Genomic DNA, 27,929 nt, shown 5'->3' on the forward strand with positions numbered 1-27,929 from the left:
ACACTAAAGTAGATATGATCATGCCTGTTGATAAGTAAGGCAGCTGAAGCTCAGAGGGTTCAAGTCATTTACACAAAGCTACTCAGGAAGAAAATGATGGGAAAAAGGCTTTCAATCCAGGCCTTCTTCTCTCTAGACTTTGTGTTTCTTCTCTTTCTCTGTATTGTTTACTAAAGTAAAATTCTTATTATCTAATGCTCTATCTGATGTTTTTTTTTCTAATTTAGAAGTTAGTTCCTTGCTTATCCGTTCTGTGGTCCTGTAAAATCTGTCCTCAGGTAGTCAGTAAAAATAATTGACAGAATGCAAGGAGATAGATTTAGGGCTAAGATTAAGGAACTTTCATATCTTGGGTTTTTTTTTTTTTTTTTTTGGTGACAGATTGAGATCCTGTAGCTCAGCTCAGGTTGACCTGATCTCACTGTGTAGCCTAGCATCACCTTGAGCTACAATCCTAACAGTCTTGTTTGTCCATACAATTAGAGAAGCCCCAGACATTTTCAAGTGTGATAAAGTGGATTAAATACAATGTTAGTTGTGAAATATCTCTCTAGTTGGGCATTAGCAAAAAAGGAAAGAAAAAGAAAAGAAATAATAGTCAGTGGGTACTTAACCTCTCCTTTACCTCTGTTTACCTTAGATTTCATGTCATTCTCTAGTGGCTCTGTGAGATTAAGGCACTGGTCTCTACTTCAAGTTGCATAAATCTTTGCCTGCTCATCAATATGCACCATTACTAATTTACTTTATTTTTTATTCTCTCTTGTTAGCGGAATCATTCAAGGAATTTGCTGAATTGCTCAATGAAGTAGAAAATGAGAGGATGATGATGGTAGGTCACTGTATTAGTAAGGGTTCTGTAAAGGAACAGAACCAATTGGGTAAGTATATATTTAAAGGGAATGTATTAGATTAACTTCTGCTATATGGGACATCTAGTTCAACAATGGCTCTGTTCACATCAGAGAGGCTGGAAACCTAGTAGCTGTTCAATCAANATACTGCATTGAGAGTTTCTAGTCTTCAGTCCATGTTGGAAGGCCACAAACTTTGTTTTTACTATCACCAAAGGATGGCAGGCACAGCAACAACAGGGTAGATGTGTTCAATCTGAGTCATGGCACCAATGTAATGGTGAAAGTAAAATGCTGCAGATACCAGTGGCTGCAGTGGGCAGCAGGTCCCGAGAGCAGCCAGTCCCAGGCAGGGATGGCACAGTTCTCCATGTGGCTGAAGTAGGCCATGAGGGGCAGCAAGACATGAGGAGAGACAGATGAATGGGCATGCCATGAGACCACACTGCAGGTCTCCGAAGGTGGCTCATCATGGGCAGGGAGCCATGCAGCAGGCAAGAGACAGACAGATAGGCATACAATACAGAGTGAGGTTGGGTATTTATTTAGTGGGTTATGGAAGGGAAGGAGAGAAAGAAGAAGAGGAGGGAGGGAGAGAGAGAGAGAGAAACAGAAGGGGGAAGGGGAGAAGTGGGGAGAGACAGAAGCTGCCTATTTGAGAGGGAGATGGAAAAGGAAGGACTCAGGCTGGAAACTGAAGATCAGTTTACCTGGGCAGACAGGGAGGGAGTGGGCATTCCTTGTCTTTTTAAAGGGACAGAGCAGACCATTACATTCACTAGCAGTTAAGTGACTGTGAGCAGCCTTTCCCCAAGACTTCTTTATAACCAGTTCACCACTTTGGGAGATTATTTTCCTCTGTTCAATTAATCCTTCTACAAAACATTGCCAGAGATGTACCCAGAGTTGTTTTCTTATTGGATCCCACGTCCAGTGAAGTAGACAAGTGTCTTTTGCAGAATAGAACTACATTATCGAAGCTCAATTTATCATTTTTTCTTTAAAATAATTTTTCTGTATATGGCTGTTTTGTCTGCATGTATGTTTGTGTTTCATATGAGTGCCTGATACCTGTAGAGGCCAGAAGAGAAATTCCCTGGAATTGAATTTACATATGGTTGTAAGTCAGCACATATGTGCTGGGAATTGAACTGGGGTCCTTTGGAAGATCAGTCAATGCTCTTAACTGTGTTTTTTCTTCATAGATCTTGCTTTTGGAGTCTAAAAAAGTCACCATGAAATGTAAGGTCATCTAACTTATTCTGAAATTTCTTAGGTGTTTGGTACATTTAGGTTTGTGATCCATTTTTAGATAATTTTGGAAGGATTAAAAATCTTTAGTTTAATTTTTTACTATGTGCGCATCCAGTGGTCCCCTTTTCTCCACCACAACTTCAGTATTTGTTGTTGGTTGTTTTGTTTATCTTTAGCATTCTGACTAGGGTAAGGTGAAATTGATGTTGTTGTCATTTGTATTTCCCTAGTTGCTGGGTATGATGACCATCCCAGGATCATTTTGTTTGAATGGGTCATTTGTGGTTTTCATGCTTTCTTTTTTTTAATTCTTAATATAGTCTGGATATTAATCCTCCATCAGATACACAGATGGCAAAGATTCTTTTCAGTCTATTTTGTGGGCCTCCTCTTCATGCAGAAGCAGAAGCTTTTACTTTTTATTAAGTCTAGCTTGTCAATTGTTGGCCTTAATTCTTGGACAAATGGATCCTTTTCAGGAAATCCTTTCCTAGACCTTTATGGTATCACTACTGTCTGCATTCTCTTCTAGCAGTTCCAATCTTTGAGGATTTAGGCTTAGGTCTTTGATCCATTTGGAGTTAGTTTTTGTGAAAGATGACAGATACAGATCTAATTTCATTCTCCTTCTTGTGTAATTCCAGGTTTTCCAGTATCATTTATTGAAGATGTTTTCTTTTTTCTAGTGTGTTTTTGGCACCTTTGTCAAATATTAAATTGCTGACATTATCTGTACTCATGTTTGGGTCTTCAGTTTTTTTCCATTGGTCTATATGTTTGTTTTGGCCAGCACCATAAGTCCTTTTATTATTATGGTTCTGTAGTATATTTTGGGATCTGAAATGGCAATTTCTCCAGCATTGTTTGTTTTGCTAAGGACTGTTCTGATTATATGGGGTCTTTTGTGGTTTCATATTAATTTCAAGATAGATTTTTCTATTTCTGTTATAAATAATATGGGGATTTTGATTGGGATTGCATTGAATCTGTAAATGGCTTTTGGTAAAATGATTATTTTTCACAATACTAATCTACCTATCTATGAATATGGGGTGCTTTCTCATTTTCTAGTGTCATTCTCTATCTCTTTCTTCAGAAATGTAAAGTTTTCATTGGAAAGGAACTTTAGCTCCATGGTTAGGTTTATTCCTAGATAGTTTATTTCTGTTGAGGCTATTGTGAATGGTATTGTGTCTCATGGTCTGCTCTGTATTTCTATTGGTATTGTATAGAAAAGGTATTGATTTTTGCAAGCTGATTTTGTGTTCTATCAATCTTGTTGAATTTGTTATCATTTCTTGAAGTTTTCTGGTAGAATTTTGGCATATATAATTTATACTATCATATCTGAAAAGTGCAATAGTATGGCTCCTTTTACTAGTTGTATACTTTTATTTTCTTTTTAGCTTGCCTTGTTAGAGCAATTTATTTTGGGGGACCAAGGAAAGGCTTTATTTCGTTATCATATTTTGAATCACAATCGACCAAGGAAAGTCAAGGCAGGAATTCAAACCAGGTGAGCAACTGGAGGCAGGAACTGATGCAGAATCCATGGAAGATTTCTCCTTATTGGCTTGCTTAGCCTTATTTTTTTCAATTAATTTAAAAATTTTTGAGATAATAGTTACAACATTTCTCCATTCCTTTCATCCCTCCAAATCTTTCCATATATCCCCCAATTGTTCCCTTTTAAATTCATGACCTTTTAATGCATATATGAATTATAGTAATTTATATGAATATATATTCATACGTGCAACCTGCTTAGTTTATATAATGTTACTTGCATGTCTGTTGTCAGGGATGACCATTGGTTCAACTTAGTGTGCTCTTTTTCTGGAGAAGACTAATTCTCTTGTTCCTTAGTTACCAGTAGTTCTTTGTCTAGGACTGAGGACTTATGGACTTTCCCCCACGACTATTTCTTAAAAGATTATCTTTCCTCAATGCAAATGCTTCCCTTTTTTTCCTTTATTTCTGTTTCATGTATGAATTCTTTTACTTTTCTCCATTTCCATATTGTGTTCATTGCTATAATTTTGTAGTAAGCCTTGAAATAAGGTATAAACTGTAGAGTCAGTTTGTTAGTATCCACAAAGTAAGTTACTAACATTTTTTATTGGGATAACACTGAATCTCTAGATCCAGCTGTGGAAGCTGTTATCTTAAAAATGATGGCTGTTTGTGTCTGGGAATGTGGGTCATCGTTCTGTTTACTACTCTTATTTGTATTTCATCAGTGTTTTATAACTTATTTATGAAGGTCTTTCATGTATATTTCTAGGTTTGTACCTAAGATTTTTTTTATTTTTGGATTCTAATCATTTTAATGGTTTTGAATATAATCTTGACCTGAATGTGGTAATACAAACAAGTCTGCACTCCCAGATTCCAGGAAAGAAGTTTGAAGCAGGAAGATCAGAAATTCAAGGGAATATTTGGCTTCATGGAGAATTCTAGGCCAGCTTGTGGTACATGAAATCCTTTTTAAAACAAAACAAAACAAAAGCAACAACAAAACAACCAAAAAAAGTCATCCTTCAACAAGAGACAATGTTTTTATGTGGTCTCTAGATCAGCACCATCCATATTTCTTGGGACATTATTCATGGCCCCAACCCAGACCTAGTTGGTACCCAAATCTGGAAATAGTGATTGAACAATTTTTATTTTAAGTAGTGGTCCGTGTGTAAAGTAAGAACTCTGTATAGGGCAGCACATGTTTTTTTTTTTTTTTTTTTGTCCCCATCTTTACTGAGAGGACTTGTTATCGGCATCCTAGTTTTGTTAAACAACAGTTCCATTTAAAAGTTTTCCTCATCCCACTCTAAGAAGCTAAGTAGCTTTTCAGAGTACTACTACTATTTTCTCGGCCCCTAGATAAGCGTGGTTGAAGATAGGCTTTGAGGGTAGGAGATTTAGTATTTGGTTCTGACTCGGTCCCTAGCTCACTTTTTGACTTTGTACTAATCAGTTATTGTCTCGTAAAGTAAGGAAAATAATCGCCAGTCCTGTTATTATGAAGCACCCTACATGACATGATGGTACAAGAATGTTTTATAAAGGCGAAACACATTGATTATATAAAAATTGTTTTTAGTAGTCTCTGGTTGCTCGTGAGAAATAGCAGGAATTTTCTGAGTTCATGAAATTTGCTTCTAAAGATAATAAGGGGAGAAAGGCCTGAGTGCCTTTATTTAAGCCTCATAGATGGCCTACTCGCTCAGACCAAGTTCATTGGGTATTCTCTTCTGTCAGAGCTTCCCTGACCCTCTCTTCATGTTGTTCTTAGAGGCGTTCACCTCTAGCTCATTCAGCTGCTACCAGGAAGAAACCTCAGCTGCCTTTCTCCACTGTACTTCGTCTCTTTTATTTACTTGAGAGCAAAGCTCTCCATTACTGGGACAGAAATCATCTTCTGAGATGTCGTTTTTCTTCTCCTTCTTCCTGGTTCTTTGTCACACATATATGTTGAACAGTTTGTCATTCTTTCTAAAATTAGAATCCCAAGTGGATTTATGATGACAAGCAATAAGGAAGTTCAGGGTCCGAGACCATGGCAATGGCCCTGGCCTGGTCATCTCCATAAACGAATGTAGATTGTGGCAGGAACTGTGAGGAGAGAAAAGGTGGAGTATCCCAGCTGTGATGGTCTTCAGAGTCGTGTCTCAGGAGTGGTGTGTAAGCGTCTGGGTTGCAGACTTCCTGTATTTGAGGAAACCTGTCTGTCTGCTTTTCTAACTGAGAAGGGAGTTTTGTTTGTGATGTGCAAAGTCTCTGTTTGAGGAATGATAGAAATAACATTTAGAGGCCCACACCACTACAAACAGTATATCCCTGAAGCCAGTTTGATAGCTTGTTTACTACCAACGGTTCCAGAGCAATCCTGTGGTATTAGAGTGGAGACCATCTCTATTTAGCGCGACATTGTTCAGCTTTAATTTTGTCTTTATTCTGTAGGAAGCTGATTCTCTACACTCTTACTGAGTAAAGGCTGGGGCGTCTCATGGTTAGGTTCCCATCAAGATACAGGGTTGTTGTTGGCATTTTTTACAGAGAACTCACAAAAATGAATGCAGTGTTCAGCAAGGTGATTAAAGACAAAGATTTCTTTTTTTAGAACTAATTTATATATTTATTTTTTTATTTATTTTTATTTTATGTGCATTGGTGTGAAGGTGTCAGATAACCTTGGAACAAGATTCTCAGAAAATTGTGAACTGGCATGTGGGTGCTAGGAATTGAATCTGGGTCCTCTGGAAGAGCAGTCAGTTTTCTTAACCACTGAGCCATCTCTCCAGCCTGATGAAGCTTTCTTAAAAGGGATTCTTTCGGTGTTTGCTGAACGTCTAAGAAATTTAAGGTTAAACAATACAAGAAGAAAAGGAACAAGGGTTCAGCATGTTTTGTCCCCATATCCCTAGCTTTGTTCTAGCAGAAAATAGTATTCTAACAACTGGGTAGCAAGGTTCACGGTATCAGTTTGTGGTCGGTGAGACTGAGCAACATCACCAGTTCAGTTAAGGGAAGGCTCTAGAGTGCTTCATTCAGTGAAGCATCTGCAGATAAATAATTTGCTTGGATGTCTGTTAAGAGTTGCGTATACACTTGCTTGTTCAGGACAGTCTTCCTGTGAACATGAAAAACTAGAAACTGTGCCATCTTGGGGCCATCTGAATATACAAGCCCAGTTGGGCATCCATACAAACATTTGCTGTGTGACACTCTTTACGAGCGGCATGTTTACTTCCTGTTCAAAGTCAAACTTCCTCAATGTTTCAGAGCATCACATTTTACATGTTATTTATGTGACATTGGTGCCGGTTTTAAAAAATCATCTGTTGTTTCCTAAGAGCCTATTCTAAAACCTAATGGCTTACAGTAAAATGGTTTAATTATTGGCAGTTGGTTTGTGGATCAGGTTTTAGGTAGAGAGCATTGAATATTTCTTCTTCTCCATGTAGTAATACTTGCTGAACACAGGGCTTGTTATAGTGCTTCTAAGTGGTGCTCCTGACAGGCTGGAGAGGCTGGGTTCGGCTGGTAAGAGATATTGACCAGAAGAATGTCTGCATTGGGTCTCTCTGACTTTCAGTCTCAGGGCCATTCCACTTTTTTTTTTTTTTGTCTTCCTTGAGGAGTGTGCAGACTCAGATCTTCAAGAGAACTGAGCAGTCTCTGATGGAAAATTATGATTTAAACTTAGTGTCTCCCTTAATGCTATCTCCAGTTGATTGGTTCAAAACAATAACAAGCCCCCTCACATTCAACGTGGGGAGCTCAGGTCTCATTTTTCAGTGGTAGGCATGTTTTAAAAAGTAAAGTCATGTATTAAGATTGCTGAAATTAAAAAAAAGAAAGAATGCCTCCTTGAATTTAATTTGTCTCTAGGTGAGTAATCAAAACCGGTAGTCTTCATGATCCACACTCCAGCAAAGTATAGGATGTGTTGAATAGGAGAATTCTTTGAGTAGTTTTCACTGAATGAAAAATCAGGTTGAGTTTTGGCATGAATGAAAGACCTCTGTAGACTCTGTAGAATAACCTTCATGGAGGGAGGAATCGTGCAGGATGAATATATGGACTTTCTTCTTTTGGTTGATGAATACAGTTAGCTGTTGGGTATTAAGTGCTATTCCGAGAGGTGTTTGTGTGTGTAAGATCAGATACGGTCTGGAAAGAGGTTTCCTAGGTCTGGTAAATAAGTAGACGTGTGATGAGAATTCGGAATCACAGAGGTTCTGGGGGACCAAGTAGGTAAGAGATCTGTGTTTTTCTTTTTTAAGAGGTAGCAAGGGTAAAGAATATTTTTTAGAGTTTTTTAAATTGAAATTTTAATTAAAAAATACATACAGCTGGATGGTGGTGGTGCATGCCTTTAATCCCAGCACTTGGGAGTCAGAGGCAGGCAGATTTCTGAGTTCGGGGCCAGCCTGGTCTACAGAGTGATTTCCAGGACAGCTAGGGCTGTTACACAGAGAAACCCTGTTTTAACACCCTCATAAAAAATAAAAGAAATACATACATAATTACAAATACATACATAATTTACAAATTAACATGATTTCCACCCATTCTCCCCTGCCCACAACTACTTCCATGTTTTCCAGACTCCCTTTCAAATTCATGACCTCTTTTTTTATTATTATTGTTGCACACATATACACACACTCACACATGCACGCACACACACACACACAGACACACACGCCAGTCCTACAGAGAATACTTGAGAACAAAGTGAGGAATAAGCCAGTGTAGGAGGCTATAGCAAGAAAACAAATGAAGCTATAATTTCAGAAACACAAAATAGAACTATAAGAACACAAAGAAAAAAGATAGCCATCCATGGATACCATTCACTAATAACTTGAAACATTAATGGCCTTCCAGAGATGCAGTGATGCTTGAATTTATGTAAATTAATAAATGTAATTTACCGTATAAATGAGCTGAAAAACAAAATCTACATGATCATCTAATATGATGCAAAAAAGGCCTTTGGCAATTTCCAACACCCCTTCATGATAAAAATTCTGGACACAGTAAGGATACATGGGACATAGTTCAACATAATAACACCAGTTTTTTTTTTTTTTATCAAGATTCCAGCCAACATCCACTTAAATGGAGAGAAACACTAGACATTTCTTTTAAAATCAGGAACAAGACAAGATTATCCATTCCCTTTACCTATTCAGTATATTAATTGACCTCTTAGCTAAAGCAATAAGACAACTGAAGGAGATCAAGTGATTTGGAATTATGTCTGTGTCTTCAGGTAGACAAATAGGAAGGAAAAAAGTCAAAGTATTTTCATTTGCAGATGAAATAATTGTGTATGAAAATGACCCTAAAAACTCCACCAGGAAGCTCCTACAGCTGGGAAACACTTTCAGCAAAGTAGCAGGATAAAAAATTAACTCATAAAAAACAGTAGCCTTCATATATTCAAGCAATAGGCTGAGAAAGTAATTGAAACAATACCCTTCAAAATAGGCTCAAAAATATCTTGGGGTTACTGTAATCAAGCAAGGGAAAGATTTGGATAATAAAAACTGTAAGACATTGAAGAAAGAAATTGAGGAAGATATCTATCAGAAAATAGAAAGATCTCCTATGCTTTCAGATTGATATGATTAGTATAGTAAAAATTACCATGCTACCAAACGCAATCTACAAATTCAGTACAATCCCCATCAAAATTCTGACACAATTCATCACAGAAATTGAAGGGACAGTTTTCAGCTTCATAAGGAAGTACAAGATCCCCAAGGTAGCTAAAATAATTGTGACTAATGAATGAACTGCTGAAGATAGCACCATCCCTTACCTCAAATTGTACTATAAAGCTATAGTAATAAAACAGCATACTATTGTCATAAAACCTATCATGTTGATGTATGAAATCTACCTGAAGACCCAGACATAATTCCAAACACATATGGACACCTGATCTTTTACAAAGAAACCAGAAATGCACATTGGAAAAAAGACAACATCTTCAACAAATGGTACTGGTCAAACTGGATGTCAACATGTAGAAGAATCCAAATAGATCCGTATCTGTCACCCTGCATAAAACTCAAATCCAGCCGGGTGGTGGCGCACACGCCTTTAATCCCAGCACTTGGGAGGCAGAGGCAGGCGGATCTCTAGGAGTTCGAGGCCAGCCTGGTCTACAAGAGCTAGTACCAGGACAGGAACCAAAGCTACAGAGAAACCCTGTCTCAAAAAACCACCCCCCCCAAAAAAACCCCTCAAGTCCAAGTGAATTAAAGACCTAAACAAAAAACTAGATACAGTGAAGCTGATAGAAGAGAAAAGGGAAAGTAACCGTGAATTCATTGGCACAGGAGACCACTTCCTAAATAAAATACCAATAGCTCAGGCACTAAGATTAACAATAAATGGGACCTCATGAAACTGAAAAGGTTTCATAAGACAAAGGATACTGTCAATAAGACAAAATGGCAGCCTATAGAATGGGAAAAGATCTTCACCAATCCCACATCTGACAGAGGGCTAATCTCCAAAATAGATAAAGAACTTAAGAAACTAGACATCAACAAACCAAATAATCCAATTAAAAGTGGCGTATAGATCTAAACAGAAAATTCTCAACAGGAATCTCAAATGGCCAAGAAATGCTTAAATAAATGTACAACATCCAGGAAAATGTAAATCAAAATGATTATGATATTCCATCTTGCATCTGTCAGAATGGCTAGGATCAAAACTACAAGTAACAGCTCATGCTGACAAGGATGTGGAGCAAGGGGGACACTCTTCCGTTTATGATAGGAGTGCAAACTTGTACAGCCACTATGAAAATAAATATGGCAGTTCCTCAGAAAATTGGGAATTGATCTACTTCCAGACCCAGCTATACCATTCTTGCATTTATTCCCAAGGGATGTCCCTTCCTACCACAAGGACACTTGCCCAACTATGTTCTTATTCATAACAGCCAGAAATTGGAACCTAGGTGTCTCCCAACCAAAGAATGGAAATAGAAACTGTGGTACATTTACACAATGGAGTATAACTCAACTGTTAAAATGACCTCATGAAATATGTAGACAAATGGATGGAACTAGAAAAAAAACATCCCGAGTAAAGAAATTCCTTTTATGTTCTTTTCCTAGAAGCATTTATTTGTTTTTCATAAAGGAACTAACAAAATTCAATAAAATAAGCAAATTAACTTTTATTTCAATGCTAGAAACTGATCTCACGGCCCTATAGATGATAAGCATTTCCACTACTCCTGAATTATACCTCTACTCCAATTACTATGCTTCAGGATGATACATTTTTCATTTTACACAAAAATATTTCATTTTCCCTCTTATTGAAAATAATTTTTTCTTACCTAATATATCCTGATTGTAGTTTCTTCTCCCTCTACTTCTCCAAGTTCCTTCCTACCTCCCCTCCCAATCTGTTTCCATCACCTTTTTATCTTTCATTAGAAAACAGACAGGCTTCAAAGGGATATTACAAAATAAAAAATAATAATATAAAAAAACTCACACATTGGAATAGGATAAAACAAACAAATAGAAGGAAAAGATCCCATAAGAAGGCAAAAGAAATAGACCCACTTATTTGTACACTCAGAATTCTCATAAAAATAAGCTAGAAGCCATAATATATATGCAAAGGAATGGTAGGGCAAAAAGAGAGAAAATATATAAATTAAATAAAAATTAAAATAAAAAATAAGATTAAAAAGTCATGATATGACATTATTAAGTAAGGAACCTCCTTATAAATAATAAAGCCCCTAAAAAAGGTTGGTTTTCTGTTGGCCATTCACTATTGGACATGCAGTCTGCCCTTAAGAGTAGTTTTGTTTCCCCAATCGTTTGCTTCCCCAGTGAGACTCCTTTGGAGAAAAGGAAATTTTCCTTTGCAAGTAGTTGTCCATTGGTTGTTGCTTCTCGGTTAGGGATAGAGACATGTATCTACTTCTTTCAGGTCTTGGACACCTCTGGCTTACACCTGTGTAGGCCTTGTGCAAGCTACCCCAGTCTCTGTGAGTTCATATGTGCCTCAATCTTTTTACTTAGAGGGCCGTGTTTCTTTGGTGTCCTCCATCCCTGGATTATACACTCTTTTCACCTTCTCTTCAACAGTGTTCCCTGACCCTGAAGGGAGGGATTATATGCAGACACGTGTTTTGGGCTGAGTGTTCTACGGTCTCTCATTCTTTGCATATTGTCTGGGTGTGGGTTTCTGTATTTGATCTCATCTGCTGCAGGAGGAAGTTTCTCTGATAGTGGCTGAGCAAGGCACTGATGTATGAGTATAACAGAATGTCATTAAGAGTCATTTTATTGGTACATTCTTTTAGTAGAACAGTAGTATTTGGTTTTGCCCTAAGTCTCTGGGCTATTTAGTTTCAGGTTCTTGGTGGCCCAGGCAGAGCTGGGTAAGCTTTCCATCCTATGAATTGGACCTTAGGTCAGATATGTTACCAATTGTTTACTCCCCCAATTCTACCATTTGTTCTATGTTGTTCTATCATTGGACTAGCATTTCTTGTAGGCAGGACAGATGGTAAACCAAAGGGCTTGTAGCTGAGTCAGTGTTTGTTTCTCCTATGTAGCTCAGAAAGTACCTTCCTCTACCAAAGACACTAGCATGTAGGGGTGAAGGTACTAGGTAGGCACCAACTGAACTTCTCCATATTTAATGAGTTGTGTAGGTGTCTTCAGCAATTGGACCTTGCCATTAGTTTGTGTAGAGCAACCTATACTCTTTTCAACAGCCTAGGTTATTTGGGGATTTTCATGGTATCCCTTTGGCCAACAACTCAATTAGATGTAACCCATTCCTGGGACTAAAAGCTTTATTTTGTGACAAGAGACATTCTGTTAGAGCTCTGCCTCCCCCATTATTTGGTGATTTCATTTAACTTTCCTTCATATAAATATAGGGTTTTCTATTTTATTAGGCTTCTTCTATACTACCCCTCAAATGTACCTTAATTTTAGCTGTCTTTCTCCATAATTCCCCTTCTCATCCCCCCTTTCTTCCCCTTCTTCACTTGACCCTCCCGTTTCAGCTCCCCTACCTATACATAGCCATCTTAACAGCTATTAGCCACATATAAGTATATTTGCCTTTTTGGTTATAGATTGCCTTAGTCAGGATGATTCTTTTCTAGTTTTATCCATTTGCCTGAGAATTTCATGATTTCATTTTCTTAACAGCTGAATAATAATAATTCTTAATCTCTTCTTCTGTTGAGGGACATCTATGTTGTTACCAGTTTCTGGCTATTGTGAATATAGCAGCAATGAACATGGTTGGGCAAGTGTCTTTATGGTAGGTAAGATGAAGCATCCTTTGGGTAGATGCCTAAGAGTTACCACTCTTGAGGTAGATTGATACCCATCTTCCTGAGAAACTGCCACATTGATTGCCATAGGTGCTGTGCAAGTTTGCATTCTCTGGAGTGAAGGTGAAGGCGTAAGTCAAAAACAATCCCACACCAGTTTAGAATTATGATTAATAGAATGGTTATTTATTTAAAGGGGAAAAAACTTACAGATCACCGTCCCAGACAACAGCCCTCTGTGCAATCAGGAAGGGAGTCTAGTTGCCAGAAGTGGAGCAGGAAGTAAGAGAGAGCGAGAAGGGAAGTGGCTGCTTTTTTAAAGGGAGAGAGACCACGCCCCAATGGGCTGGTATCTCAGTGGCTATTGTCTGGAGGAGCAGAAGGACCTCCTGCAACACTGGAGCCATGGATGAGTGTTCCCCTTACTCCACATCCATGTACCCCATTTTTATTTGGGTTATTTGTTTCCTTGGTATTTAGTTTTTTTTTAAGTTTTTTTATATTTTGTGTATTTGTCCTCTGTGGAATGTGTAGTCAGTAAAAATCTATTCCAGTTCTGTAGGCTAATACTTTTTATGAATGACAGTGTCTTCTGCCTTCTGCTTTTCAATTTCATGAGGTACCATTTATTAATTGTTGATCTTAGTGCCTTTACAAACAGTACCCAGTTCAGAAAGTGTTTTTTAGAATGTTCGTGTGTGTGTGTGTGTGTGTGTGTGTATTGTGTGTATGTACGTTTTTTTGAGACAAGATTTCTCTATGTAAATCAGACTGGCCTCAAACTCACTCTGTAGTCCAGATTGGCCTCCAAATTACAGAGATCATCATGCCTCTGCCTCCCCAGCGCTGAGATTAAAGACATGCACTACCACCCAGCAGGATGATATATTTTAAAGAAAAACACTAATGGTAAGGAATAACAAGTTTGCATTTGAACCTTGTTAATCTAGATGTTATTTTCTCCTTTTTTTTCTTCAGGTACAAAATGCTAGTGACTTGCTGATCAAACCCCTGGAAACTTTTCGGAAGGAACAAATAGGTTTCACAAAGGTATATTTTTCGTGCTAAATGTATATATGTATAAATGTATATATAAGGTTATTTCAGATAGTAATTGAGTAGTTGTTTGGGCTGCCATTCATTATTCTGCAATGTTCAAATGAAGATGCTCAGATTTCCCCAAAAGCTAGGAGTTTATCTCTGTGAGTGTTTCCAGAAGAACTTGGAATTTGAATGCTTGGGTGCCCTAATCCGTGTGGGTGGGTATCATCTACACATTGAGAGTCTGAGTAGAACAAAGGTATAGAGAAAGGTTGAGTTGACAACTAGACCACATGACTTGGGACATGGCCCATTGCTCTCAGTATTACTGGTTCTTACTCCTTCAAACCCAAATTAGAATTCACAGCAATAACTTTTAAGCTGTTGAACCTTCTTACTATCCTACTGGTATTCCTTACAATTTACATATAGCAGATCATGAAACTTTTTAACCTTCATAATCATTAGATCCAGCACCTTAGGATAAGTTTTTTCTCTCTCTCTCCTTTCTCTCTCTTGCTCTCTCTTTCTCACTCTCACGCTTTATCTCTCTAACTAATACAGAAATTAGCAATAGGAAGTGTCTGGTGCTGTAACTAGTAAGAGTTATATACCACTTAACAGTGGGAATACATTCTGAGAAATGCATCGTTAGCTGAGTTTATCATTATGTGGACTTCATAGAGAATATAGAACTAGATGGCATCGATCACTCAAGGCAGTTTCTTCATACAATTAGGAAATGCAGTAAGCATGAGGTATTTGACAAAGTATATTGTTTAACAGTAAATGTTTTCTAAGGTTTATCCTCTAAAATAATGATAAAGGTATGGTATAGTAAATATATATCCCAGCAACATATTTTTGTTATCATGCAAAGGTATATGATTAGATGTGCTAATTTCTGGTTATTGATCTTACAGTATACAGTATCACAGGCATATAAGTGATGCTGGATGCTATGATGTTACTATGACTATAATGTCATGGGAATGGCAGAAAATTTTCTGCTCTCCCATTGTCCTTCCTCTACCTTCCCTTTCTCCTCTCTTCCTCTAGTTACCCTCCCCCTCTTCTGTAATCTCCTCTGTCCCCTTTGTTTTCTTTACTTTTTTCAGACAAAATGTCACTGTTGCTTAGGATGGACTCATATCCCTGATCTTTCCTTTTTAGGTCCAAGAACGCTGGGCTTGAAGGCTTGTCCCACCACACCCAATTCTATTATTTTTGGGCCGCTGTCATACATGCAGTGTGTTGTTGAAAAATGTCAAATGTCATTATGTCACATAAGAGTAATGGGTGGTATTATGTAGCGTATAACTATATGTACAACTATGAAGGCACCACCAGAACCACACACTTGGTGGGTTGGAACAGTTTTGAGGAACATACCTGGGGAAGTGGAGAGTGCCCTGGAATGACTTCTATCTGGTAAGGATTCAGCAATAAATGAGGAGACTGATTAAGAAAGCTTCCACTGTCTTAGATTATACTTGACCAATTATGTAGTGTTATGAGAAATGTGGACATTAAGGTGATAGATATAGATCTATTTGTATACTTCTACGTGGAGACATCCAGTTTGACCAGCATCATTTGTTGAAGATGTTTTCTTTTTTCCAGTATGAATTTCTGTTTTTTTTTTCTTTATTTAAAAAGTGTCCATCGTTGTGTGGATTCATGCTTGGGTCTTTGATTCAATCCCGTTGGTCCACTGGTCTGTTTTTATCCCAATACCATGCATGCAGTTTTTATTACTATAGTTCTACAGTACAGCTTGATATCAGGGGTGGCAATACCTCCAGATGTTCTTTTATTGTATAGGATTGTTTTAGATATCCTGGATCTTTTGTTTTCTAATATGAAGTTTAGTATTGTACTTTAAATGTCTGTAAAGAATTGTATAGAAATTTTGATAGGGATTGAGCTGCAGAGATTTTTAAGTGGACTATGTAAGAAGCAGCTTGTTTTCTTCTGCCCAGTAGTAGTAAAATTTAAGAAGAGAAAAAGTGAAGAAGAACTTATTCATTTATTTATAACTGTTACTGATTCTTTGTGGGTTTTTTACATCATTTATCTTGATTCTGCTTATCTGCCCGTCCCCTCACATCTGCCCTCTGCCCTTGTGACCGCCCCTTAAAACAAAATAAATTTTTTTTTCAAAATAAAATTTTAAAAGAAAATCCAAAAACCAAACCAAACAAAAAACAAAACAAATAAACAAAAGAAGAGTCTTGTGGAAGGGGTAGTGTGGCCCGTTGAGTCACCCAGTGCACCCTGTAGTCCATTCGTCTTTACTTGCAAGTGTTCATGCAATCAGTTGTTGGTCTGGCTCGAGGCCTCTGGCTTCCGGTACACTATAGATGCTAAGCCCTCGCTGGGTCTCTTTTTAGATATCCTGTTGTTGTCCTGTGCTATGGAGATCCTGCAGTTTTGGACCTGTAGGTTCGTTCCCTTCACATGCTCCCGAAAGTTCACAGATGGGGTGGATGTTGGGGTGGACTAACTTATAGACCTGGTTCTGGGCTTAGGTGATAGCTGGGTTGGTCAGCCCACCAGTTTTTCATCTTCATCACTGCCTAGGTTTCAGCACTGTCCCAGCTAGCTCAGCCAATGCAGCCTGCAGCGAAGAGTGGGACCACTTTTGCTCTCAGGTCCTCAGATCCAGGTTGCCTTAACTCCCACCACCAGGGCTAGCTCCATTGTTTTACCCAGATAAAGTGCAGGACCCTCTTTCCTGATTGCTGTAGGGGGCATATGCGAGGATATTACTTTGCACCTCTGGTGTGCCTGGGACTAGAGACCACGGGCTTGGTATGACGGCAGGTTCTACCATCTGTGTTTTCCATCGCTCAGGCCTGAAAAGTGCTGAGCGGCTCCTGGTTAGTTGTCCCTCCCCCCCAACTAGAGATCTGGGGACAGTCTGAATAAGGACTTTGTAGACAAAAATGAACCAGAACTTTTAAATACTTGGTCCAGTGTATTCATGTTGCAAAGAACAAGAAAACAGGTTCTGAAGAGAAGTTGAGAAGATTAGTATGGTTGGGCCTGGAGATGACTCAGTGGTTAAGAGCTTGGGCATTGCTTTTGTGGAGGAGTGGGGTTAGGTTTACAGCTCCTACATTGGACCCCTCAAAGTTGCCTGTAACTCCAGCTCCAGATAATAGAACACCCTCATCTGGACTCCATGGAAACCTTCACTCGTATGCATATACCCACATATAGTCATATACTACATACAGTCTACATAATTTAAAAATAATGAAAGTGAATCTTTTAAAAAGATTCCTATGGCATGAGCTGAGGGCCTAACAAGTTATCTCAGTGCAAGGCTACACAGATGAGATTACGCCAACACTACCACCTGAGACTAAAGGAAACAGAAATTAGAACCTAAAGATCCCATGGAGTTTGCCTTGTTTGATTTTCAACTTGGAATCCATCACTCCTCCCTTCTACATTTCTGTCTTCTAGAATGAGGATGCCTGTCTTATGCCCATACCTGCATTTTTTTGAGAAGTAGCTTTCTTATTTTGGCATCAAAGGCCAACAGATGAAGATAATTGTATCTCAATTATCAATCATATCTAGGTTGTATCATAAAGTGAATATGTTAAACTTTGAACTTTGGACATTTGAAATGATGCTGGACTAAGATGCCCTTTGAAGTTGTTGAGATGAAATTACTGTATTTTGCCTGTAAGAGAGGAGTGAGATTGGTGAGGACTGGGGTAGGCAGAATATTGTTTGTGTCTCCCCAATCTTCAATGTAGAAATCCTAAATGCTGTAAACATTTTAGTTTCCTTTTAGATTTTAGTTGTTCCATTTAGCAAATGAGAGGCAGGAAAACAGTAGGCAGCATCCTTGGGTGGAGCCCTTTGCATTCTTTCTGGGACCATAGCATTCCTGAGGGCACCTGGCAGTGAGATGAATGAAACCTATACAAGACAAATATGATGATGAAAGTTATAGAGTTAGTATCAGTGGCCAGGATTGGGATATGAGCATCTTTTTAGCTTCATATTTTACTCCTTTGCAAGATAGGATCTCGTTATGAAGACCAGGCAGGCCTGGGATGTCTTTCTGTTCTTCCTTTTTCAGCCTCCCTAATGTTGGAATTACTGGTGTATACTACCATTTCCTACTACATCCTTCTATTAAGTTATGCTGTCTAGATCTGTGCTGCCTAGTAGTTTTAAATCATGTGTGTGCATGTGTGTGTGTGTGTGTGTGTGTGTGTGTGTGTGTGTGTATTTTAAGTTAGAGTCTCTCTATGTAAGTAGGACTCTAGGCTGGCTTCTTACTCTTGATTCTCCTGCCTTAGACTCTTGAGTGCTAATGTACACTGTTTGACTTACCCTTATGATAGTTACTGGATATTTTAAGTTTCCAGCACTCAGTGTTGTTAGTCTCATTTTAAATACTTAGTAGTCACAGGTGGCTAGTAGCTATTTCATTGGAAAGCTTACACATCAACCCTGCTCATCATTGAATGGTCTATTATACAGTGCTATGCCAGCTAATTTCAGTTTCATTGTCCCTGGATCTCTTCCATTAGTTAATATGTTAGAAAGGGATATGAATATTTTTGAGTTTAATCTTTTTCAGCCCAGTGCACAAAACTATTCCCAACACGTACCCAGCATGTAACCAAAGTATTCTATCCTTTATAGGTTAAAATATATCATCTTGACCAAGCATCCAGTCTTAATATTTGGAATAAGAATGTACCATACAGTGTTATTATTGGAATCCCATGGCAATCAGTTTGGATAAAGACTATGAAATTAGCCGTGTAGAAATAGGAGTGGCGGGTCACTTCCCACCACCCGGCTAGCTTTACCTGAAATAATTACACGGAAACTGTATTCTTTTAAACACTGCCTGGCCCATTAGTTTCAGCATCTTATTGGCTAATTCTCACATCTTGATGAACCCATTTCTATTAATGTGTGTAGCACCACGAGGTGGTGGCTTACCAGTAAGGATCTTAACCTGTGTCCATCTTGGAAAGGAGAGCTATAGCGTCTGCTTGACTCAGCTTTCTTTCTCCCAGAATTCTGTTCTGTCTTCCCTGCCTATGTAATTTTCTGTCCTATCAAAGGGCCAAGGCAGTTTCTTTATTAACCAAAGAAAGTAACACATTGACAGATGACCCTCCTCCATCATAGCAGGGAAGAGATTTATTGTCAGGTCAATTAGAATCCCCAAGGTCATTGAGATATAAAAACTATGAAATGGAACGCTGACATGATAGGTCAGTAGTATAGCGCCTCACATGAAAAGGCAAAGGAAAATGTGAAGAAAGGGCAAGATAAGTAGTGAATATGCACCTACTCCTTGATACCATGACTGAAGCTAATATAAACATGCAAGCATAGTGGGTGGTCTAGATAGCCCAGAGATACTGTGTTCTGCTAGTTTCATCTGGCTTATAACTAGTATTTTTTTTAATTTTAAATATTTATTTATTTATTTATTTATTTATTTATTATGTATACAATATTCTGTCTGTGTGTATGCCTGCAGGCCAGAAGATGGCACCAGACTTCATTTTAGATGGTTGTGAGCCACCTTGTGGTTGCTGGGAATTGAACTCAGGACCTTTGAAAGAGGAGGCAATGCTCTTAACCTCTGAGCCATCTCTCCAGCCCCTCTGAGCCATCTCTCCAGCCCGCGTCTAACTAGTATTAATACTTATTTGGGGGGAAACATAAAATTAAAAGACACAAGAAGCTTGGAAATTACCAATGTGATAGAAAAATAATTGTTATTTGTTAAATTGCATGACAGTTATTATCTGACACTGAAAGGGGTTGAAGTGTTTGGAGACCCACCTCTCAGACTTGCTTTCAGTCCTGCATGAGAGCAGCAATAGGAAAGTCCAGCTATACTGTAGTGGTGGACGGTCTGTCATACAGAAAGGGAAATTTCGTGGTATGTTTCGTATGTACCCGGTCTACTAGTTTGATGATGTTATACACACTGTCTTCCCATAGCAGACTGAAGTAGGACTTAAAAATTTATTGTCCTAGTAAAGAGACTGAGACTCTGAAGGGTTAAAACAACCACCAGTCTTTTTTGAATCCTAAAGACCCCTCTTTATCAGTGGGGCTAGCCTGTACCACTACAAAGACTAACTCAGTGTCAGAATTATGTCTTAAATAGACTACCTGGAATTTTCCTGACCATGAAATTTAGGGTAGAGGAAATTACACTTCACTAAGGGCAAGAAAAGGAAGTTGTTATTCTACTGGTCTGTGTTTGCTTCCTAGTTCCAAATTCATCCCTCCATATCTCTATATCTGTATCTGTTCTGCGATAACAGACAGTTCCTTCAGTTATCACTCTATAGTTAGCATGGTTTTAAGCTTTTATCGTAGACAATACTGTAGGTGGATGGGTCTTTCTCCAAGTTTTTAGGGGCTGCCTGGTGGGCTGCTGCAGTGGTGGACCTCTGATTTTGCTCTTTTCTCAGAACACTTAGTGTATCGCTGACCTTGAAGCTTCTATTATACTAATGACATTCTGCATGTGCATCAACCCCGAAAGGCCTCACATACCCATTGTTTTCTCTAGACTTCCTCTACAGTCACCCTCTTCCCCTGCCATGGGACTGTCTGATGCATGAAGCATTAGAATGAAACATCGATCTCTATGCTGGGCCTTTATATACTCTGATTATGCTTAGGTGATTCCCCCTGAGCCAGGCAGGCCCCGTGAGGCTCATCTACATCTTACTGTATCCCCCCCTTTTCTGTAAACTGTGTGCTGGTTATCTCTGGAGAGATAAGTGAGTATAAACTACCAAGCCTTAGAATTAGACTTTGCTTCTACTCAGAGAGTTATATTGCCATGTTCTCTATCCAGTTTTGTCTTGAATATCTTCTTTAGCCTAGGACCCATATAAACTTCCTTAAAGTTTATAGTTACTTTGTTGTAATTATCCCCCCCTTTATATTACTGAAAATAGAACCTAGTATCTTGTATATTCCGGGCAAATGCTCTACTCCCTGAACTATATCCCCCATTAGAACTTTTTGTTTTGAGACAGTGTCTCAATAAACTGCTGGTCTTGCACTCATTCTGTAGTCTAAGCAAGTTTAAAACTTGTTATCCCACCCCTGACCCCGAGCCTTAGCCTCTAGAGTAGCTGGAATTACAGGTCTTTACCAACAGGCCTGCCTTGTAATAATTCTTGGTAATACATTCTGTTCTAATTGGGCTGAAGCTGAATACACAGAACTGCTGCCAGCCAGTTTGTGGCTTCACCAGCAGTTGCTAGGTACTGTCACCAGTGACAAAGAAACATAGCCAGTGCACCCTACCAACAGCGTCCTGGGGAGGTTTCATCCCGCTGAGGGACTTCTATTCAGGTAAAGAGATTTTTTTTGACTATGTTATGGAAATGAATTTCAGGATGAATCATTATAAATCAACATTAGTGAATTTTAAAGTATTTATATGAGATATATATATGAATAAGCTATAATATGATCCTAAGATAAGACGTGGGCTTTTCCAGAGACTGTAATGCTTAGATTTCCTTATAATGGCTATTTATATGATCTTGGGAGGAGTTGGAAGAAGGAAATGGAATGAGAAAGGGAGATGTAATTATATTTTAATAAAAAATAAACTTATATTGCTTAGAGAATATGATTTACAACAAGATTTTGAGATTAAGCAAAGCTTATGTAAACTTTGAAAGTTAAGTAAAAGTATTTTAACTAGTGCGTTTATGTTTTTAATGAAGTTTCTTTTGTCAATGAAATAATTCATTTTTGTTTCTTTAAAATTGTTTATGGGCCTGTGGCTATCTTGTTGTTTATTTTTGAGATTATGATTTAATTACTTTCTTTGTCCCCTCCCTCTTGAACACTCCCAAATATTGAACTTTTCCACTCTAATTTCAAATTCATGGCCAATTTTTCATTAATTGTAACTGCATGCAAATATGCATTTGCATAAACACATATACATATATACATATTCCTCAACATACCCTGTTAAATCTATATAATGTTAGATAAGTCATTTTTGAAATATACCCTCTAGTATCTCTTCCTTTATGCCACCATGCTCCCCACCTTGATAATGCACTGAACCTCGGAACTGTGATTCACCACTACAACTAAATTGTTTCTTTTTAAGAGTTGTTGTGCTCATGGTGTTTCTTCACAGGAATAGAAACCCAAACTAAGACAGCTCCCTTAGCCTTGGGGAGGGGAACATCCACTGAACACAGAACCTTCTCTGATGAGGTCTGAGAGTAGCATTAATTTATGAGAGAAGGGAATTTAGAGAGCAGTTTGGTACAATGCTCATTTACTAGAATAACAGTAGTAGACTCATTCTTGAAGCCTGTTAACTCTCCAGCCATAGATTATGTCCAGGACAGTGCCAAACATGTGTTTCCTCCTGGTGAATGGGACTTAAATTCAACTAGGAAGTAGCTGTTTACCTCTGTAACATCCTCCTACATGTCTAGCAATTTATCTGTTCCTTCCTGTTTCCCAGCTTCTCTTAGGATGTAAGTTTTCAAAGTATTTCCGAATAAGTCTGGATTTTATGGGAACTTATAACATAACCCCTTTCATCTCTAATTTTATTAATTTTAATCTTCTCTTTCATTTGATGATTTTAGCTAAGGATTAAACTTACTTCTTCATTGACTTTTCTGTGCTGGGAATTGAATATCACATATGCCACTAAACTATTTCTTTTGATGGTAACTTTATGAGATAAAGATATTAGTATGTTCCTTTACCTTCCTGTACTGCCCACAATGTTTTTGGCAGTCATACTTTCTCTTTCCAGTTTAGGATTGTTGTAGTACCCTTACATTAGTTCGGACATATTAGTGAAATAAAATATCACTTAGTTTATGTTACACTGACAGAAGGCAGTTGTAAAATTGTTGCAAGTTTCCACCCGCGTTTCTTTTTCTGTTTTATATTGGATAAATCTATTTGTTAGTTGCAGTAGCTAGGACATACCAGAAATTATCTTGGTGAGGATGTAGCTCAGTTGATAGAATGCTTGCTGAACATGAAGCCCTGGGCTCAATGCTCAGCATCAAATAAACCAAATGAGGTGGTGTATTCCAATAATCCCAGCACTCAGAGGCTTTAGCATCAAATAAACCAAATGAGGTGGTGTATTCCAATAATCCCAGCACTCAGAGGCTGGAGGTAGAGGGATCAGAAGTTCAAGGTCATTTTCTTTACATAGTAAGTTCAGGGCCAGCTTGGGCCACATGAGACCCTGTTTAATGAAACAAAAAGAAAGGTGTTTACCTTCTTCCTTGAAATTTCTTTTTGATTAGACTGAATTACTTACTTTGTCTGCTTACTTTATGTTATATCTCTCTTTTTATAAGACATTGTCTTGCTGTATCTCATTGGCTGGCTCGGTATTTGATGGACAGCCCAGGCTGCCTTTTAACTTCTGACTATCCTCCTACCTCAACCTCTTAAGTACAGGTAAAAAAGGTGTGTGCCACACTTTTTTTTTTTTTACCTCTTTTTAGGCATTTGTTGGTTAAATTCTTTCCCTCTTACTTCTAAAATGACCCACTGCATATAAAATTTTGGAGTTTTCCCCAACCCCTCTGTACATCATAGCTGTCACCTGATTGAGAAAACTCTTCTTAACATAATCTCCCTTACATCTACCATGCAACTTCCCCATTCCCTGACCCAAGATCAAGGGGGACAAGCAAGGCTTAATTTAGCTCTCTTCACACATAATGAGTCTTTCATTCTGCAGGGTAGAATGCTGGACTGTCCACTGGAGATGTCAGAATAAAGATGCAGTGATCCCTTCTAGACACATGACAGGGAGAGTATTTGTACCCTTGGATTCATATTTTTTGAGTCTTGTCAGAGTTGCCCACAGTATGATGTTTTCATTCTTAAGAATTCTCTTGCCAAAGAGGAACAGATTTTGAATGAGGCCTTTGTCTAGATTTCTGGTGAGACCAGGGCCAAATCTTCTGACTAGGACATCTGAGTATGCATTTAACCCTCTTTTAGAGTTAAAGCTGGCATATAAGCAATGATGCAGTGTGTTTTTGTTCAATAGATAGCGGGCAAGAGGCCACCGACAGCAGGACCTGGGTGTGTCACTCTTCTTGCTGTTCCTTCTTCGTGAACAGAGTTTATAAAAACAGTTTCAAGAAAAGGGCTGTTCTGCTGGTAGATGATGCTGAGAAAACCCAAACGATAGAGAAAAAAAATGAAGCTAGCACTTTGAGCAAATAAAGCCAAAGGTTATTAGTGCTGGCTCGCACTCCAAAAGCTACTGCATGCCCTTGGAGAGTGGAAGGAAGCAGCCCCCAACAGCTTTTAAGAATTTGCATCACAGATGTCCTGCATGTTTTGGAACTGGTGGTCACTAGAATGCATTAGAAGGGGAAGTCAACTAGTCAAGGTTTCTGAGCTAAGTTGCTGTGACAGTAATCCATAAATGATTTAGATATCAGCAACAAATACTGTATATGCCTTATAGTAATAATTACTGTTTACTAGGGACTTGCTATATGCTTTATTTGTTAAATATTATTATCTATAGCCTATAGATGAAAAAATCATGATACATAGTGAACAAGTAACTTGCTGAGGAAAAATAGCTATTAAAAATAGGAAGCATCAATAAGATTTTTGGTACTTCAGATACCTTTTTCTTGCTGTCTTGAAGATGGACACTTAAAAGAAATCCCACACTAGCTCAGAATGAGTATAATAGAGGGTTATTTATTTAGTGGTAGACTCACAGATTACAGTCCTCTCTTTGAACAGGGAACAGCAACCAAATCTCACATCCAGAAAAGAGGGCAGATGAACACTTTACATCTGCATATATAGTATGAGAGGCCACACCCAAGTGGGTGGGTAACTTAAAGGCTACTGGCTGTAGGAATTACTACAGCACTTGCCCCTTTTGTTTAAATAAGAAATTTCTAAGCCTAATACAAAGTTATATCCAATAAGAACAAATATCAGGTATAAAAATTAGAATTACAACCAGCATAAGCAATATTAAGCAAGAAACATGTGATAGATGTTTCAATATTTATCCCCTCCAATGTCGGCCTTTGCCACACCTTCTACATATACCTAAAGGCTAAGTCTTCCTATTCTTGCCATTCCCAGAGGAGATATTAGTCCTAGGAATTCCTTGTCTACAGTCCTTTCTCCAATGTCCTATTCTACCACAATTAGAACAATTGACATTTTGGTGTCTCCTCAATCCTTTGGAAATTGCTTCTCCTACTCAAGATTCAGTATTATAGTCAAATGTCTCAATGTTCATTGTATGTAGGATCCATTCATCTTTTGATGCTGATCTAATCTTTCAAGGTCCAAGTATCTTTTTGCATTCTAAGTTTGCATTTTCAAAAGCCAAAACTTCAATAAGTATTCATCTAGCATCTGGATCTGTTACTCCTATTCATACAGCCTTAGTTAAGCTTTTTACGAACTCACTAAAGGGTTCTCTCTGGCCCTATTTAACCTTGGTATACGATTCAATTCATTTTCCTAGTTATTGGATCCTGTCTCAAGCATTTAAGGCTGCTTTGTTGCATAGGGACAAGATTTGTTCATCATAAAGCGCTTGAGTCAGCGTAAGTGCCCTCACCAAGAATTTGATCTTGGAATGTCTCAAATCCTTTCGCTTTTCCCTGTTGTTCTAAAAATTTAGCCTCTTTCCTGAAGTAACACTTAAATATCAGTTGAGGCCCATCATCCAGGACTGCTGAAACTAACTGAAGCCAGTTATGTGGCGTAGCTTTAATGCTAGAAGCCCATATCTTTATCATCTCCCTAACAAATACAGAATGCAAGCTGTAAGTTACTATTGCATGCTTAATTTCTTTTAGACCATGCACTCCTATAGGTATCCATCTACCTTTTTTGGATCCTTTTGGGCCTTTAGGACTTGATGTTTTGTCAGAGTGGATTATAGGGTAGGAGGCTAAAACCCTTGGTGAGTCATCTCTGACAGATACTGGTGATGTTAAATTCTGTCCTTGTACCTTCTTTCCCTGCTCACCAGCTCCAATAATTTCCTAAATCGTTTCAAATCTTTTTACTACTGTCTTTTTAAAGCCTGAATCTCCTGGCCTGTATATATCTCTAGTGATTTCATTGAGGCACCTAGCCTCTGGTTCTCATTCTGCACATGTGATTCCAAAGTCTGAAGTTTTTTCTTTAAAGATAACATGTCATCCTTGGACATTATTTGCATAGCATGCAGATTGCCTTCCTGGAGAGATACACTATCTGCTAACCTATCATAACTTTTTAACAAATTTTGATTGTCAAATTCAACAGTATGAATTCTTTCAGAAAATTTATCAGCATCCTTTGACATGGATTCAATTTTGTCTGTCAAACTGATGTTAGTCTTTTCAATAGTATTAATATTTTTCAGGTAACTTTTGATTTTCGATGGTATTAATCCTATCAGCTAGCTGTTCATTATTAGTCTGTAAATACTGTATCATTTGTAAAAGTGCCTCATTCTTGGCTCTGTTATCAAACCACTTTCTTAAGGATATAATATGAAGAAAAAAAACTGAGTCCCGATATCCAATAAGCGGTATCCAATATGATATCACAATAATCATATAAGCCTTGCAGAATACAATCCATAGTATTAGCCAAAAAGTTACTAAAAATCTTCCATGGTAATGTTGTCTGCTAATATATAACTTTCAAGTTTATTGATTTATTAGTTACCTGTTATGAGGTCTGGTAAATTGTTTTGTGTGTAATAACCTTTATTGCCCAGCAGGTGTCATGGTTTCAGAGTCACCACTAGCTACACAACCTGCTGCCACGAATGGTCCTGAGCCATTTTGGTTTTCTTGCCTTGGTGCTGGTTAAATACTGAGAAATATGCTTTGCTTGACAAATGAAAAGCAATTAAATTAATTCCCTACATGGAGCAAGAAGCCCAGAACTCACAGGCAGGGAGCACAAACTGGAAGCTGCACAAGTCACCAAGGGACAGGGAATGTGGCAGTAGGGGAGGCGATTTGTGGAAGCTTGGGAAATTTCCAAGTCACTGCACACAGTTAGCTCTGCTATAGTTGGGGTATTACTAAAAACCTCTTAGGTAAAAGCAAGTCAGGTGGGCATGGATGGGAGACTTTCTGAGCTGTGGACTGGTTAGGCCTTTAAGCGGTCCACCTGTTTAGGTGTGATGTTTGGATCCACATGGGTGCCAAATGAAGATGGACACTTAAAAGAAATCTCACACTAGCTCAGAATTGAGTATAATTTAGGGTTGTTTATTTAGGGGTAGACTCATAGATCATAGTCCTCTGCTTTAACAGGGAGCAGCAACTGAATTCCGCAGCCAGAAGAGAGGCTGGACACGAGCTTTATATTGGCATATATAGTATAAGAGACTGCACCCAAGTGGGTGGGTAACATGAAGGCTACTGGCTGTAAGAACTTCTGCAGCACTGTCTGTTGTATTCATTTATCTTCTGGAAATGCAAACAGCTTTCTCTTTATCTCAGCTAGAGCACAGATGACAGAAAAGTTAATGATTTCATTAAAGTCCAACGTAGCAAACCAAGGAACTCTGTTACTAATAGAGCACAGGTAAGAGCTTATTTATGGGAACCTGGGTGACTCCCAACAGCTGCATCACCACACCCAATGTCATCCCATGAATGAGAGCTTTATGGGAGGCTAAATCATGGAGTCTCCCCTGTCTTCACTTTATTTAACTTTCTATTTCCTGTGTACTCCAACATCCTCCAAGATGACTTGCTGCTGGAGTAGGACAAGGCAGAGTAATAGCTGGACTCCTAGGTGAGGATCCTGTGGCCTTTTTCTCCATCCTTTTATTAGAGGGTATCTAATAAAAGCAGCTTTATTTCTGTTACCATAGACATGGCTATCCTTGCAAT

General features: G+C 38.3%; 1 protein-coding gene across 3 annotated transcripts in view; it reads left to right on the forward strand.

Annotated features, from left to right (window-relative positions):
* The window catches only part of Ophn1 (oligophrenin 1), a 326,280-nt gene that overhangs the window by 113,372 nt on the left and 184,979 nt on the right, over positions 1–27,929 (forward strand). For all 3 annotated transcript variants that reach the window (XM_050119716.1, XM_050119714.1, XM_050119715.1), the window contains 2 exons: positions 771–832; positions 13,936–14,007. In XM_050119716.1, coding sequence (XP_049975673.1) covers positions 771–832; positions 13,936–14,007 — 134 coding nt within the window. The remainder of the gene's footprint in view (positions 1–770; positions 833–13,935; positions 14,008–27,929) is intronic.

This window comes from Alexandromys fortis, unplaced genomic scaffold (assembly GCF_014885135.2).
Source record: "Alexandromys fortis isolate MF-2015 unplaced genomic scaffold, M_Fortis_MF-2015_v1.1 scaffold_155, whole genome shotgun sequence".
Taxonomy (NCBI): Eukaryota; Metazoa; Chordata; class Mammalia; order Rodentia; family Cricetidae; genus Alexandromys; species Alexandromys fortis.